Source organism: Gymnoscopelus microlampas, assembly GCF_963454915.1.
Source record: "Gymnoscopelus microlampas genome assembly, chromosome: 2".
NCBI lineage: Eukaryota > Metazoa > Chordata > Actinopteri > Myctophiformes > Myctophidae > Gymnoscopelus > Gymnoscopelus microlampas.
This window is the reverse complement of record NC_139939.1, coordinates 7,924,318-7,938,651: the sequence shown is the minus strand read 5'-3', so window position 1 is coordinate 7,938,651 and position 14,334 is coordinate 7,924,318. Positions and strand designations below refer to the sequence as shown.

Sequence of the window (14,334 nt, the reverse complement as noted above, 5' to 3'; positions counted from 1 at the left end):
CTCACAAAGCCGTTTCTGGTAGGAATGAGTGCCGGATGGAAGGTTTAAAGTTACAACGGGAGGATAAAATGGACTCTGGTGTTTCAGAAGTGGAGTGTAGTGGAGGGCAGGAACAGGTGAGTGTTCATTGGATAACTAGGTGATGGAGCTGTTAACCTTGAGCCCTGAGGGTGAGGGATAGTGAGTGTGTGTGTGTGTGTGTGTGTGTGTGTGTGTGTGTGTGTGTGTGTGTGTGTGTGTGTGTGTGTGTGTGTGTGTGTGTGTGTGTGTGTTGATGCCGGTATGTTGTATTTTTGTGTTGTTGTGATTATTGTCTTTTTTTATTTTTTCAAGATTTATTGTTGGGCTTTTTATGCCTCTATCATTGATGGAACAGTAGGCTGACAGGAAATGGGGAGAGAGAGATGGGGAGTGGCATGCAGCAAAGGCCGGGACTCGAACCCGCAACACGCTGTCAGGCTACATTGTAGCCTAGGTGCCCTGACCGCTACGCCAGCGGTCCGGGCCATTATTGGCCAGGTCTGTCTTGTAAAAGAGAATTCTAATTTCAATTAGACTTCCTGGTAAAATAAAGGTAAAATATAATAAGAATAGTAAATCACTCTGGCTATAAGTGTCTGATAGCTGCCTTAATGGTAATTGTCTATGTGTATTTTGTGTGTGTGTGTGTGTGTGTGTGTGTGTGTGTGTGTGTGTGTGTGTGTGTGTGTGTGTGTGTGTGTGTGTGTGTGTGTGTGTGTGTGTGTGTGTGTGTGTGTGTGTGTGTGTGTCCAGGTCCTGCAGGCCCAGCTGGACAGTCTCTTACAGGGTCAGGACGGCATCAACAGCAGTTGTAACTTCACAGAACAGGCTCTGAGTCACGGCAGCGAGGCCGAGGTTCTGCTGGTCAAGAAGCAGATGAGTGAGAGACTCAGTGAGCTGGCCATCCAGGTCAGCCCTAAAACTAGACTTTATTTATTTTATTAGCCATTACTCTAACCATTACCTTTTCCATCAATCAAATAATCGAGAAGTGCGTTGGTTTCTTTTTGGAGATTTCTTATTCTTTATAATTATATATATATTTTTTTTTTTGTTACATAGATATATTATATCCACGATTCGATATCATAATTGATTTTCATATAATCTAATCAATTGAGTAGTTTGATTAAACACTTAAGCCCTATTTTATATTTCATCATACAATGGTGTCGGTGTCATGCAAACAAATGTGAAAATAGCGATCTACAACCTTAATACGCCTTGTGAGCTTGTAGATCGCTATCTTTTGGCATTTTGTGAAATGTTTTAAAACATATATTTTTGATCATTTTATTTAAAGCTGCACTATGTAACTTTCCTCGTTTCCTGCATAAGTTCTGACATTTTTACCATTGAGCTAATAGAGCCGGCTTGCTTGTTCAGGGGATAAATCTTGACCTTCAGGTCAAAAATGTTGCCAGATCCTGTGTCTAGGTGAGACATGATCTTTGACACACATCTAAATGTCTCTATAGACCCCTTAACAGACGACGTCACACTGATAAGAACCAGTATGCGTGCAACCAGTATGCGTGCAATGAAACCCATTCTATCAGGTCTCGCTAGGACGCGCCTCACTAGCCAACACACAAGAGGGGGTTGGGGTGTGCTGAAACTAGCGCACCCCGAAACAACGAGTTGAGAATTGATTGCATGAAACAATCACCCGTGCATCCAGTCTCAATGTTGGTAAACAAATAATTGGTCTATAGAAGAGCAGGGAGACAAAATACAACCACCTCAAATGTATGTTATATTTTCTATCAACTCTACCATACAGATTGTACAAAATTACATTTTATTAATAAAAAAAAAGATACATACTGCTTCTTTAATTAAAGAAAAATTTCTATAATCGATGACATGGATTAGTTTGATTAACCATCGCACCCTGATACCATACATCCAGGACCTGCCCTTGCGGCCCGGCGAGAACCAGCAGCTGGACTTCCTGTCGGAGACGGACGGCCTGAAGAAGTCCATCCACAACCTGGGCTCCATCGTCACCACCAACGCCGTGGCGCTGGAGAGCGTGGCCACGGGCGACGGCCTGCGCCACTGTGTGGTGGGCCTGCCCACCTCTGTCACCGTCACCACCAAGGACAAGGTATACCTGCCACCTAGTGGTGGAAAAAGTACTCAAACCTTTCACTTAAGTAAAAGTATCAATACTGCAATGTAGAAACATTCTATTACAATTAAAAGTTCCGGTAATCAAAAATGTACTTGAAACTACAAAAGTATAGGCATCAGAATGTACTTTAAGTACCAAAAGTAAAAGTACTGATTATGCAGAATGTCAGACAGGGAAAAAAAGCCTGAGTCGTTATAAAGTTTGTTTATCTTCCGCTCTGCAGCTGCTCTGTGTGCCACGCAGGGGATAGTCAGGTTCACTATGTGTTCTTGTTCAAAATTTGTGGAGATTAGCAAAACAATACTTTATTTTTATCTTCAGAACATGGGGAATCCAAAAATCTATGTTTGCATTTGCACAGACACCTGCATGTCCGCCATATTGGACGTTCAAAATGGCCACCATAAAATACATAATTTGTGATATCTTGGCCTCTAAACAACATAGAAAGTTAATTAAATATACTAATCCAATGTTTTCTGGGTCAAGGAATCCAATAGAGACCTAAAGGATTGTGCACAGGGACTTGCAGTAGCGCCACATAGGGGATGGCCAGTGAAATTCAGGTTTACTATGTTAAAAAATATATTTTCGTTAAAAAGTTTGGATTAGAAAAATATACACTTTTGGAATCTTCAGAGCATGAGGAATCCAAAAATCCTTGTTTGCATTTGCACAGATACCTGCATGGCCCACCATATTGTTCAATATGGACGACCTAAAATATATAGCCTAATTTGTGCTATCTTGGATTCTAGACAACCAACCTTAGTTAATATGTTTCCAGGTCAAGGAGTCCAATAAAGACCTCAATGTAGTTATTATATAAAAGCAAGAAAACAAATGTAAATGGAAAATATAGTCTTTATATTTGTGTAATATCAACACATCATTGACTTTATTACACCACAGGTTTACAGATGTAAAGAAATGGGTGAAAAACTCCATTGTTTCTGTTGTTTTCAAAGAGAAGAAAAGAAAAGAAGAGGGCGGGGAGAGCAAGGAGAACAATCTATCAGTAATAGAAAACATGTCAAGGATATACAAATGGCATAAACCAACAGATACAGTATGTACATGAGATTAGACATAAGGTGCAAGGTGGTGACACTTTGCTAGGTCTACACTAGCAGCAGGTATGTACATGAGATTACACATTAACTTGCAAAAACAGTATTGACAAGTTATAAGATTGAACTATATACAATAATATCATCTATCATTCTTTTACGGCCCTTCATCACTGTTAGGAGGGTCATTTTCAGCATTACAGTCTGCGTCGTTTTCGCAGTCACTTCCAAACAAAGTTCTGTGCAAGTTGTGTCTCCTGCATGAACATCTCTGGGTTGTACAATGGGTTTTGCACTGACATCTGACCAACTCTACAATGGCCTGTGGTGCAGGAGGAACCTTTGTGGTAGTAGGTAGTATCTCACCATGGCTCCATGTTTGAGTGGGTCAAAAAGACTCTGCCACGTCACAGTGGCTTGGCACCACACCCTACTTTGATCATGCACACGTTCAATGTTCTCCTCAAGGGCACCAACGGTAGGAGGCAACTTGCTGCTTTATGCCAGATGTTTGCAAAACAGATACCACCTTAGGTCAGGAATGTTTGTTATATGGATGCCCCTTGGGCAGTACATCATACAAAGTTGGCCAATGCATCATTCACCTCCTGTGTTAGGTCGCCTTCCTCTGTTAGTTTCTGTTAGTGGTCAGATGTCAGTGCAAAACCCATTGGACAACCCAGAGAAGGTCATGCAGGGGACACAACTTTGTTTGCACAGAACTTTGTTTGTGTGGAAGTGACTGCGAAAACGACACAGACTGTCTGTAATGCTGAAAATGACACCCCAGACAGTGATGACGAGCTGTAAAAGAATATTCCTGAATGATAGATCTAGTAGATATTGTATGTATATAGTTCAATCGTTCATACTGTTTTTGCACCTTAATGTCTAATATCATACCTGCTGCTAATGTAGACCTACCAAAGTGTCACCACCTTGCACCTTGTGGCTTTTTTCCCCCTAATTTTTATCGCTCGATTCTGTAACCCCTTTTTCACCCGGTGCCAATTAGCTAAGTGATCCTGGGCACTACACTCCCCCCACCAGCCTAGGGAGGCCAAGGCCGAGCTCATGCCTCCTTCAATGCATGAGAGCCAACTGACCTTCTTGTCACCTGACAGGGGGGAGTTTCCCTGGTTGGACGTAGCGTGTGGAAGGAACACGTTATTCCAACCAGTTCCCTTCCCCTCCATCAGGCGCCCCGGCTGACCAGGGGGAGGAAGTATAGTGACCAGGATTACTACATGTTTTTGTGAGGGTATTAACTACCCTAGGAGACACGGGAGAACATGCAAACTCCACACAGAGTAGGCCGTTTCGCCTTATGTCTAACCTCATGTACATACTGTATCTGTTGGTTTACGCCACTTGTATATCCTTGACATGTGTTCTATTAGTGTTAGATCTCCTTGCTCTCCCTGACACCCCCTTCTTCTTTTCTTTTCTTCTCTTTGAAAACAACAGAAACAAAGGGTTTTTCCACCCATTTCTTCACACCTGTAAACCTGTAAAGTCAATGATGTGTTGATACTACACAACTATAAACACTATGTTTTACATTTACATTTGTTTTCTTGCTTTTCTATAATCCTGAGAACTACATTGAGGTCTGTATTGGACTCCTTGACCTGGAAAATATATTTAATTAAGGTTGGTTGTCTAGAATCCAACGTAGCACAAATTAGACTATATATTTTATGTGGTCCATATTGAACATGCAATATGGCGGCCATGCAGGTATATGTGCAAATGCAAACAAGGATTTTTGGATTCCCCATGCTCGGAAGATTCCAAAAGTGTTATAGTTTTGCTAATCAAAAAATCGTAACAAAAGTATATTTTCTAACATAGTCAACCTGCATTTCCATGGCCATCCCCTAGGGGGCGTTGCTGCAAGTCCCTGTGCACTATCCTTTAGGTCTCTATTGGATTCCTTGGCCCAGAAAACATAGGATTAGCATATTTAATTAACTGTCTATGTCGTCTAGAAGCCAAGGTAGCACAAATTATATATTTTATGGCGGCCATTTTGAACGTCCAATATGGCGGACATGCAGGTGTCTGTGCAAATGCAAACATAGATTTTTGGATTCCCCATGTTCTGAAGATAAAAAAAATGTATAGTTTTGCTAATCTCCACAAATTTTGAACGAAAGTATATTGTTTTACATAGTGAACCTGACTAGGAGAGGGGGTGGAGTTAGGAGGGTTGACTGACAGTTTGAGGATCTAATTGAGTTAGAGGGTTTAGCCAGAAGCACTTTTTAATACTTTTCATTGGGTGTTCAAAAGCACAATTTCTTTTCTATTTCTTAAGTAAAGAAAATAAAAAAAGTTGAAATACGGAGATTGGAGGTTTGCGCCCAACAGTGACAATATAATATTGTCGTCGCTGCAAAAGTATCAAAGATAGCCAATTTAGAAGCTTACCATTGAGCTTTGCTGATTTTTGCTGAAGTCCTGAAAAGTAACAGTTTTGGACATAAAACAAGGTTTCCGCCCGACAGCGTAGATATTAGGTCATATATTAGTTACTATGGCTGCTATAGTATATTAAGTGTTTTTCTGCTATAGCATATACACCTGTTTTTTACAGCTAAAGGGCTAAGAATACTGTTGAAGGCTTCTTATTTTTGGATTTCTTTATTTGTACTATTCCTACAACTATTAGTTTTTCTTTTTCATTATTACTAATGCCATTTTTGTCTTAGCACCGTATTTTGTGGGCCTCACAGAATAGCATTTTGCTTCTTGTACCTGTATGAGTAATGAAACCTTCTCGATTCTTGGTTGAAGGACGGAGAGCTGTGCAAGATGGGGAACGCCGTCATCGCGGCGGAGCTGCTGGCGCCCGACGGCAGCGTGGCGGGCGGCGGGGAGCTCGTGGACAACAAGAACGGGACGTACGAGTATCTGTTCACGGCGCCCAAAGAGGGCAGCTTCAGCCTGTCGCTGCGTCTGTACGAGCAGCACATCCGAGGAAGCCCCTTCAGGCTCAAAGCCACCAAGTCCATCGACGTGTCGCCCACGTCGGACGGCGTGAAGAAGAGGCTCAAGTCGCCGGGCAGCGGCCACATCAAGCAGAAGGCCATCAAGAGGCCGGCCAGCATGTACAGCACCGGCAAGAGGAAAGAGAACGCCATCGAGGACGACCTCATCTTCAGAATCGGTAATGGTGGTCAATTTAGCCCTGTCACAATTATTACATGATGATCGCCTGATCGCAATTATTTGAGATAATCGTAATCATTTTGCATAATCGTCATAATCGTTTCCATGTTGAAAAATGTTCATACATTTTCAAACTTTTTCAAAAAATAGCTGATCTACAAGCTTACAACGCGGCGCACGTTGTGGGCTTGTAGATCAGCTATTTCTTTCAATTTTTTTAAGTAAAATTAAGTAGGCCTAGTGAAAAACTATTAAATATGTCAGTAATGTCTTTGTATATTTAAGTTATTTGCGATATCTGCTGTGTGCACCTTTTGTTTACCAAGCCAAAACGCCACGCATATTTTTTTTTTTAATTCATAATGTTCAATGCCAAAAACACAATTAAATCATTAATCGCAATTATTTGTGTGACAATTAATCCTCAACTTAAATTTGTAATCGTGACAGCCCTAGATGTCATCACTGATGTCATCTGTTTGGGCGAAGAGATATTACCCTTTTAGCTTCTTGCAATACCTCTTGTCAGCCAGTATAGGAGTCCTACCCGACACCAGGGTCTAGAAATATCTCAATGGAAGAGTAGAGACCACTGTACCACTGCACATGTGAATGTTAATGCAAACATGCTCTACTATACAAATTACTGTTTTATTCACAAATAAAGGGTTATTCTGCAGCTTTAATATTGAGGATTTTCCAGTACAGTAAAAACGTTGTCATATTGTATGTTTTCTAGGTACAAAGGGGAGGAACAAGGGTGAGTTCACCAACCTGCAGGGAGTAGCAGCATCCTCTCAGGACAAGGTTCTGATCGCTGACAGCAACAACCAGTGTGTTCAGGTAAAACACACACACACGCACGCACGCACGCACGCACACACACACACACACACACACACACACACACACACACACACACACACACACACACACACACACACACACACACACACACACACACACACACACACACACACACACACACACACCCAGTGTTCAGGTAACAAACAGCCAGTGGTGGACAGTAACAGAGTGCATGTACTTTACTACTGAAGTGCATATGACTTGTAGGCCTGCTATTTTCACTATCATTGATAAAAAAAAAAATTCAGTCTGGGAAATCTTGGAAAATGTCTAAATGTCAATACAGCAACGCATTGATTTGAAAAAGAAAATGTACTTTTAAATTTGTGCTTTTGAATACTTCCAGTACTTTAACTCGGGGGTACTTTAACTCCCAACCTTTCTGTTTCCACGGACCGGCTGACAGATCATAAAGTTTACACGGACCGGTAGGAGGGGTTTAGGGGGTCGCTCATCAGGTGTGAAACTCAATCGTACCTGCTATTTATATTGTTATATCACTACATCATGTTATATGATGTTTATATCCTATATAAATGGAGTTATATCGGGATATTTGGCAACCTCTGCTTTAACTCAAGTACAAATGTGACAGAGCAACTTTCACTTGTAGTTGAGTTACATTTGACCAGGAGCACTGTATCTATATTTTGCCTGAAGCACAGTACAGGGGTCGAGTACATATTGTCCAGCACTGCAATCAGCCCTGCAGCACGGCAGCTACGCACCAAGGCACCAACGCAGTGACTCATCACTATTTTCCTCTTAAGAGTGCTGCCTCTGTACTCTGGCATCGTCATGGAAACCTACCCCCCTGTGCACCATTGTTACGTGGCTAAAAAATAATATAAAAAAACAAGTGCTAAGGATTTATGAGCCATCCAAGCAGGATGACACATTTAAAAATAGACGAGTGTGTTTGTTTTCCTCAGTTCCACCTTATTATTATGTTATCATTTAAAAAAAAAACATTTCTTTTTTCTTTTTTGTGTGTAAGTAGAGGGATAGTTCACCCCCAAAATGACTTTTTTTCTATCGATTACCCACCCCATAAAGAATTTATGGATATTTTCCTGTTTTTGTCGTATTCCTAAGCCAATAATTTGATGATAATAATAAAGACCCTAATGTATCCGGTAGGAGACACAAAGGAGACTCTTGTGTCTCCTACCGGATACATCAGGGTCTTTATAATTATCATTAAATTATTGTCTTAGGAGTACGACAAAAAAAAAAGAATATCCATGAATTCAATGCTTCATGGGGTGTTTAATTGATTGGGGTGAACTACTCCTTTAAAGCTGCACTATGTAACTCTCCTCTTCTACCTAAGTTCTGAAGTTGTTTTTTGTTTTACCATTGAGCTAACATACAGTGCTTGGTCAATAAAGTGATGCTGATTATAAATGTAATAATAATTAGTAATAGTAGTAGTAGATATGTAATAACCACATGAACCCCTATTCTTGGACGAACATTAGGTGAAAATAGCTGATTTGGCAAAGATAGCAAAGATAGCAAAACCTTGCACTATGTATATCATCTCTGTCGGGTGGAAACTGTTGTTTTTCAGGATTCAAATTCAAAAGCATCAAAAGTAGCAGATCTACAAGCTCGAAACGCGTCGCTTCGCGCCGCGTTTCGAGCTTGTAGATCTGCTACTTTTGATGCTTTTGTGTGGCGCTCTATTATGATCAAGTAGGACTTTCATTTAAGAGGTTTCTGCCCGACAACAACGATATAGGGGTTGTTGTGTGGTTCTTGGTGTCATCCCAGTGGCGTCGTTTTCCTCAGATCTTCACCAACGACGGTCAGTTTAAGAGTCGTTTCGGCGTGCGCGGCAGGACCCCCGGTCAGCTGCAGAGACCCACGGGCGTGGCCGTCCACCCCAACGGTGACATCATCATCGCCGACTACGACAACAAGTGGGTCAGCATCTTCTCCAGCGAAGGCAAGTTCAAGGTGAGAGTCTTTGTTGTGCGATGCCATGCAATGCCATGAGAAAATATAACCAGAACATTTTACTAATTTAGACCTGAGGCTTTCTAAATCCTAACCTAGGTTTTCTGAATAACTTCTGAATAGCTTTTTAAAATAATGTTGCTAATTACATAGCAACATTAAAATGAGATGCTTCCCCAGATTGGAGGGTATAAGAACGTCTGTTTAAAAGCTTTTTTTTATTTACTTAAGTAAAGTACAAGTAAGTAAGTAAGTAAATTGTATTTATGTAGCACCTTTCACAGAGAGAACTCACAAAGTGCTTAACAAACAGAAATAAAAACGTCAAGAAACATTCAAAAGAAACGGAACAAAAACACAATGCATCTCAGAGAAAATAAAACAGCAGACACATTTCACACCTGGAGGAGAAGCTGACATTACCCAAAACCATGTTGAAACAGTAGTTTTCAGCTGGTTCTTAAAAATATCCACAGACGCTTCAGAATTACGCCCCCACCTCCCTCCCAACCAAATGTAGTCGTTAAGCCAATAAACTCCTCCCACTGCTTGCCACTGATGTTGTTCCTTACTGGCTCTCCTGTCAGTGAGGAGTCTCCACCGGGAGGACGTTGAGCCTTCGTCCTACTCCACTCGCTCACCATTCTCCGCTGACCTGTAGGAGTACTTAAAGTGACAAATATCACCCTCCCTGCCCGGCTTCCCTCCCCCAAACACGGGCCAAGCCGGATACACCGCAGTGGGTTTGAATCCCTAGACTCTGTGGTGGCGGTTAGGTACTTTACCACTGCGCCACCCGAGCGCCCTCTATTCAAAAAGATGACCAAAAAATGACTCTTTCCCCTCCTAGCTGTGCCTGGGTTGGCTCCTACAGTGTCAGTTTGCTTGTGGTCTCGCTTAGCCAGACAACTATTCCACAATCTCTGAATGCTACATAGAGTCTGGAACTACACCTCCCGAAAGCAGAGAACGGAAGCTGTCATCTGTTCGTTATTTCCATTCACATTTTAAAGGGATAGTTCACCCCAAAAATCGATTAGTCGCCCCGTGGAGACTTGAATTCATGGATATTGTTTAGTTTTTGTCGCATTCCTAAGCCAATAATTTGGTGGCCAGGGGACCGGTAGGCACCGGTTCTGCTAGGAGACACAAAGGATACTCTTTGTGTCTCCTACCGGAACCGCTGCTGGTCATCAAATTATTGGCTTAGGAATGCGACAAAAACCCAGAAAATATCCATGGAGTGACTAATCGATAGAAAAAAAGTCATTTTGGGGGTGAACTATCCTTTTAAACTATCTTTACATTATATTAGTGTTACCATTTCTGATAAGCAGCAAGTTATATATACTTTGATTATTTAGATTTATATCAAGACAAAAGTTGCGCGACTGCAAAGACGAAACGGAAACGGGGAGGGGGCGTCACGTCTGCATTATCCTCTGATCATTTTCAGAGCCTCCGTTGCTTCAGACCGTATGACGGAAACATTAGAAACTGGTGGGAGGCAACAGTCTGGCTCGAGAGACTACTTTTCTTGCCGCCAGTTCTGGTTGCCTGAAGCAGTGTCCAGTCAGCCTCATCCTTCTCTCTCTAACCTTGTCTGTGACCCGCGGGAGGCCTCCGTAGTCCGTAGGGGTCCACTTTTCTGATGTGGTCCCCCCATGTGACCTTGTTGTGCAGGACAGAGATGAGTGACAGGAAATTAAAGTTGAAAAAAAAAAAGATGACACATAACCCAAGGTCATGTGTTGAATTCAAACCCATGACGTTATGCATGGTCTGTGGCTGTCATCAAGTCACGCCAGTGTCATCTATTTTTACATTCCTTTTGATACTTGCTACTGTACAATGTTTATTACACATTATTGCACACTGTCTCATACTCACTAGAACCTTCTCTCATGAGTTTCCTACACCAGTGGTTCTCAAAGTGTGGTCCGGGGACCACCAGGGGTCCTTGAGGGGGTTCCAGGGGGTCCCCAGCAAATGTACTTATATACTGTATATGTATATATATACGTACATCGGATATTTATATAAAATTATCGACCTGCAAGCTCACAAAGCACTGCCATGCGATACGTTGTGAGCTTGTAAAATACTATTAAAAAAAGAAATGCAAATACAATAATTTTGGGGTCCTTGGCATGAAAAAAGTTTTAGAACCACTGTCCTACACTGTCTCTCTCTCAGCTGTCACACTGTCTGTCTCTCCTACACTGTCTCCCTTTCAGCTGTCCTGCTGTCTGTCTCTCCTATGTTGTCCCTGTGTGTCTCTCTCAGATTTTCAATATTCTGTCTCTCCTGCACTGTCTCCCTCTCAGCTGTCCTGCTGTCTGTCTCAATAAAGAAAATGTGCCAAGGGTAGTTTTGCCAATAAACCATTTTTACTGCAGACAGCATGTAGAGTCATGGTTGCCAGTGAGTGCTGGCGTCAATGAATTTCACAGTCATCTATTTTAGATAATGCCTTCTTTACACTGGGGCTGGCTATGTGTTGCTCCATAAATCTCACTTTATAACATCATCTCTTGAGATCTGCTGGCACTGACCTTCTTGGCTATAAATAAATAAATACATGAATTCTGGTCTGACGTAAGATCAGCTCTTTATGTTAGCACTTGAAGTAAATAACACAATACCACCCCCCCCCCCCCCCCCCCCCCCCTCTCTCTCTCTCTCTCTCTCTCTCTCTCTCTCTCTCTCGCTCCAGGCTAAGCTAGGCTCAGGGAAGCTGATGGGTCCTAAGGGCGTGTCAGTGGACAGGAATGGACACATCATCGTGGTGGACAACAAGGCCTGCTGCGTCTTCATCTTCCAGCCCAACGGAAAGCTGGTCACCAAGTTCGGAACCCGAGGCAACGGCGACCGGCAGTTTGCAGGTAACGCTTTAAAGAACCAGACAGAACACTCAGTGATGGACCGCAAACCATGAGCACATTGTTGTTTTCTTTCTTAAACACTATATTCATGGATTTCTTTTGTTTGTATCGTTGCTGTCGGGCAGAGACCTCTTATCTTAACTTTTTTTGTTTTCTTTTGTAAATTAACGCCCTACTTGATCATACTACAGCGTCACACAAAAGCATCAAAAGCAGCAGATCTACAAGCTCGAAACGTGGCGCGAAGCGACGCGTTTCGAGCTTGTAGATCTGCTACTTTTGCTATTTTTGAATTTTAATCCTGAAAATTAACAGTTTTGGACGTACTGTATGAGGTTTCCACCCGACAGAGAATACATAAAACATGACAGGAACTCTCACTCTCATGTTTATAGAATGCCTATAAACAAAAACAGAGCAGACAGAAATCACATACAGTAAAAGACACATCATTGTGCCCATATGTCTTGAAAGATTTCACTTTAATGGTAAAAGTCCATTTCTCTAGTGCAAGACATTACATTACATTACATTATTACATTAAAGTCATTTAGCAGACGCTTTTATCCAAAGCGACTTACAATAAGTGCATTCAACATAGGTGGGGAACGAAACTACTAATCACCAGAAGCATTAAGTGCATTCTCTTCTAAAACAAGCAACCAAGAGTATACCTAGCGCTAAAGTAAAAGTGCAATATATCAGCTACCTACTTTCATAAACAGATGAGATTTATGGAGGAGATCTCTGATGGTTTCGATCAAAGAATGGGACCCGCACACCGTCTGGATCTTGCAAAAAATGTAGCTCTTTATTTAATCGACGTTTCGGTCGTTAGACCTTCATCAAGACAGACTATAAACAGATGAGACAAAGTAGGAAAATCAAATGAGCAAGAGCTAAAACAAATAAGTGTAACAAATAAACCTAGACAATTTGACAATTATCTGTACCATTCATTGCCTGATGTCTGGTTTAATTGGGTTTTTCCAGAAGAGAGCAATTATGTTTAGCCTGGAGAAGAGACCAGATAGTATGTAATCATACTCTTTCATATTACTTTTAACTTTGAGATTATCAAGTACAGTACTTGAGTTAATGTTTGGGGGTATTTGTTTTGGTGTTTTGAAAGCTTATGACTTCCACTGCGCTACAGTTCAGAGGGAACGCTTGGTTCCCAAGGCTTCTTACTTACTTAGTGCATCTCAAAGACCAATATTGTACTTTTGACTCCACTTATTTTCTAGGAAGGGACCCCCGGGACACAGACATTCAAACATTATGAATTAAACACTTAAGCTCTATTTAAAAAATAGTGAAAATGGAGGATCTACGACAGTTGTTTTCAAGCTTTTTCATGCCAAGGACTCCCAAAATGTTATGTATTTGGCCGCCGCGGACCCCCATCAAATGTTTTGTGCCAGGGCCCCCCAGAAGAGAAGATTTGTATAAAGAAATTACAAAATACTACATATTGTATAAAACTGTGTTGCAGATTAAACCTTTTCATAGATTTCATAGATAGCTTCATAGACTTGTTGGACAGCACTATCATCAGTGTTGTGTAAATGAACGTAAAAATGTGGTTAATGTAAACGAAAGAATCCTTTAACACAAAGATTTTGTAGATTTTGTAGCTTTGCAGTAACTCTGAGGACCGGCTAGAGGTCCAGAACCCCCTGTTGAAGACCCATTTTCTAATCTATTATTGTTCTAGTTCTCCTGGTGCCTTTCATTCAGTTGGCACGTTTACCAAAAACATTCACCATGCAGTCTGCTGTTTATTCTAGATATGTAGTGTTTCCATGAAGCTACAGTGGAGGAATGTTATGTATGACCTTGTTGTTCTGTGGCTTCTGTCTTCTAGGTCCTCACTTTGCTGCTGTCAACCACAACAATGAAATCATTATCACTGACTTCCACAATCACTCTGTCAAGGTAATGTCTGTCTATCTGAAGGCAAAGGCTCATCTAGCATGCCTGTCAATGCTTTGATCTCCACAAAGCATTCTCTCTCTCTTTCTCTCTCTCTCTCTCTCTCTCTCTCTCTCTCTCTCTCTCTCTCTCTCTCTCTCTCTCTCTCTCACTCTCTCTCTCCCCCTCTCTGTCTGTCTGTCTGTCTGTCTGTCTGTCTGTCTGTCTGTCTGTCTGTCTGTCTGTCTGTCTGTCTGATTAAACATATTGTGTATCGTTGATTCGAATGGAGAATTGTGTTGTG

At 41.6% G+C, this 14,334-nt stretch overlaps 1 protein-coding gene across 3 annotated transcripts in view; it reads left to right on the top strand.

Annotated features, from left to right (window-relative positions):
- trim2a (tripartite motif containing 2a) overlaps window positions 1-14,334 on the top strand; it is a 70,472-nt gene that overhangs the window by 49,890 nt on the left and 6,248 nt on the right. For all 3 annotated transcript variants that reach the window (XR_014599816.1, XR_014599817.1, XM_084044541.1), the window contains exons 6-12: window positions 775-930; window positions 1,934-2,131; window positions 6,028-6,400; window positions 7,142-7,245; window positions 9,064-9,231; window positions 11,948-12,116; window positions 13,984-14,054. Coding sequence is in view for 1 of the 3 variants with exons in the window: in XM_084044541.1 (XP_083900667.1) it covers window positions 775-930; window positions 1,934-2,131; window positions 6,028-6,400; window positions 7,142-7,245; window positions 9,064-9,231; window positions 11,948-12,116; window positions 13,984-14,054 (1,239 nt within the window). In the remaining 2 variants the exon portion in view is untranslated. The remainder of the gene's footprint in view (window positions 1-774; window positions 931-1,933; window positions 2,132-6,027; window positions 6,401-7,141; window positions 7,246-9,063; window positions 9,232-11,947; window positions 12,117-13,983; window positions 14,055-14,334) is intronic.